This window comes from Geospiza fortis, unplaced genomic scaffold, assembly GCF_000277835.1.
Source record: "Geospiza fortis unplaced genomic scaffold, GeoFor_1.0 scaffold359, whole genome shotgun sequence".
Classification (NCBI taxonomy): Eukaryota; Metazoa; Chordata; class Aves; order Passeriformes; family Thraupidae; genus Geospiza; species Geospiza fortis.
In genome coordinates, this window is record NW_005054519.1 from 586,626 (window position 1) to 589,753 (window position 3,128).

Genomic DNA, 3,128 nt, shown 5'->3' on the forward strand with positions numbered 1-3,128 from the left:
GCAGGAACACAAATGCTTAGAACAAGATTGGCATTATTATTTTCATAGCCAGTCTGATAAGAGGCAATTTTACAATAGCAGTAGATGCTGAGGCTCCCATGAAGTCTAATGACAAGGCTGATTTCTTACAAAATTCTCGAGTATAATTATGTTTCAAAAAACTGAAAATGCAACAGGCAGACTTCATGCTTGTGTGGCTTAGTAAAGTGCACTTCTGGCAGCTGTGCTCTGACACACACAAGTAAAGGGGATATAAAACTGAACTGGAGGAGTGTCTTGCAAAATTTTATCTTTTATCTTGTTCCTTTTTAACTTTTTGGAGGAAACAAATTGTAAAATGACTTCACTTTACATCTTATTATTCCAATGTCTGGAGTGTTGGATCACAAACTAATAATTCTGCTTTCCATGCTGTTGGTAAATCTCATGATCGGAGAAAATTAGTTTGGACATTTTATATATTTCTCCTTTAAAAACATTAAAATTATTAACTGGTTAGATATTAAGTGGGAAAAGGGTACTTGATGAAACCACACCTTCCTTTCCTTCCTCGTGTGCTTCCCTGCAAGCAGAAAGCATTTCTGCTAATTCAATCAAAGTATTGTTTGGCTGCAAGATGGCACAGTGACAGGGCACTGTTGGCACCGCTGGCAATGAAACCCCCAAACTCCTGAGGTGGGTCAGAGCAACACAGGGTACAAGGGTTGGAAGTTGGGAGCTCAGTTCACACCCAGACCCACCTTTCCCTTGTGTCATGGATTCCAAATAGATTTAGTTTGGAAATCACAATAATGTGATATTGGGGCACAAGACAGATGATGGACTTTGGACCTGGTGAGCATAAGAGATTTGATAACAGGATGCCTTGGCAAGAGCAAAGAGAACTTTGAGGATTAAAAGAAGATTCAATCAGATTGGTTTACCAGAAAAAGAAAAGTTCATTAAACTCTGCAAGCAAGAGATGATGTAATATGCACAAGTTTGTGTGTGTGATTTTAACCTAATCATTGTAGTAAACATTACTGGTCTCCCTAAAACAGTATATAATCATTGGTAGTCCACAATAAATTCAGATTTTGATCACCAAATCAGTCTTCCCCATCTCTTTTCATTGCTGACAAGTACCACAGGAAAGATTAGACAACAAAAATGGGCCAAATAAGCATATTTTATCCCCAATTTATTATGTTCATGGCTATAGTACCATGAAACTGAGCTTCAAATGCTCTGTACCATAATGCTGTATCCTTCAAAGCAGAGATCTGGGGGAAAGCAAACAGGACATCAGGCAGGATGTGAGCAGCCCTGGTCACCAGGCTCTGCAGAGAGATATTCCTGCAGGGCTGGCTCCAGTGTGTGCACAATGGGCTCTGCTGCACACTGAGTGCAGAACAGAGAGGGTTCCAGGGTCTGTGTTCCAGTTCAGGACACGGCACAGGGCGCCAGCCCCAGCTTCCCCACCTGCTCCTTTGCCTCAATACTCTTGTGTCACATGCATTGTCTAAAATACAGAGCTAATATGAATAATAAATTCCACTGTCGTGTGCCATCCTGTCAGCAGCTCCAAATTAATTAAGAATTCTCCTTGATTAAAATCTCTGACCCGTATTGCCAGGCAGGGCAGCTCTCCTGACTCAGGTGCGCGGAGCAGCCACCGGGGCTCTGTGGACCTGAACAATGCAGGTTCTTGTTGAGAGCTGGGTGTGAGTAAACTCATCCATATGTATCCAACAGCACTACTTTCATGCAACATTACCCCTGTGCTTAATCATTTATGACTCTGAAACATAATAGCACTCAGAATTAAGAACGTCTGGGTTGAGCCTTCAATTTACTTCGACAATAGCAAAGTTTTAATTTTTTCTGTCTTAATAGAGCTAGTTATAAGGCTTAGGTCTGGGCTTTTTAAACCATTTTTTAACATTTACCCTGCATACCCTGTACATATGTACTCATCTATCACTTCAGAATATCTATTGCCATTTTCACTGAAAAAAAATGCTGTTGTGAAAACTAAAAGAAATGGAGCTTGCACAAAAATTAAGTTTTCTTTCCAAAATTCTCTAACTTGAACACCCAATACATTTTCTTTTACTGAATTATTAAAGTTTGCAGTGTTAAAATCAATTATAAACCCAACAGAACAGTCAGAGTACACAAACACTTACTGGTTTCAGTGGCTACAATAGTGATGTTGTGCCACGTGCTGGTTTCTCTGTCCAGGGGTGTTGCCAGAGTTATTTTCCCATCCTCTGCGTTGATGTTGAACTGTCTCTCAAGGTCAGTGTGGCGATCAATGGAAAACCTGCAAAACAGACATCCCTGTAATCTACTTAATGAAGTTGCTGTAATCCATACAGTCACACAGACAATTTAGGGAGCCCTCTGAGAGCTGCAGTTTTATAGCCAAATGGATTGAGAAGCTCAATAGCATAATAATTTACAAGACAAAATGACAAACTGATGCTAAAAAAACTTAATAATTATTGCCCAAGGAGTAATTAGCTGTATACCCAGTGTGAAGGTCGTAAAGTGCCCTCAGGTTCACTGGGTAGCATCTCTGAAAAACGCTGCTGATCAAGAGTTAATTACACAATCCATCACGTTTATTGGACAGCTTCTATGGTATTTCACAGTAACTGATGATAATTTCAACAGTAATGTATTAAGCCACAAAAGTGGTGGGCTTTGTGGTTATTTTAAAAAAGGGCTGAATAATATTATTTTACCAATAAATTTCAGATTAACGAAGCATGAACGATTCACCAAGCACATTATTTGCTTATGGTTCAAGCAGCTCCATGGGCAGAGCAGAGTAAATCATCATTTTTTCCTATAAAACAATGCAAATGCTGGAGGCTTGATTCTTCTCTGGGTTGACATCACTGATTTTTAACCAAACAAGTTCCATCTGACAGGTAGTCAGAGTTTGCAAATGTGAATGTCCAGGTAAATCTGCAGCCCAAGCAGGGAGCCAGAGCTGCAGTGGATTGCTCCAACGGTGCATTAAGCAGGATGATGATTTAAAGCTCAGGTCCAGATCTCCAGAAAGCTTTTATGTTTGTACATTTGCACAGAGTTATTTTATTAATGAATTCTTCGTGAAAAGAAACTAAATGACAAAATTG

At 39.7% G+C, this 3,128-nt stretch overlaps 1 protein-coding gene across 3 annotated transcripts in view; it reads right to left on the reverse strand.

The window, feature by feature from the left end:
* Nucleotides 1-3,128, reverse strand: part of CDH8 (cadherin 8) — a 162,314-nt gene that overhangs the window by 54,698 nt on the left and 104,488 nt on the right. For all 3 annotated transcript variants that reach the window (XM_031063641.1, XM_031063640.1, XM_031063642.1), the window contains exon 8: nt 2,169-2,305. In XM_031063641.1, the coding sequence (XP_030919501.1) occupies nt 2,169-2,305 (137 nt within the window). The remainder of the gene's footprint in view (nt 1-2,168; nt 2,306-3,128) is intronic.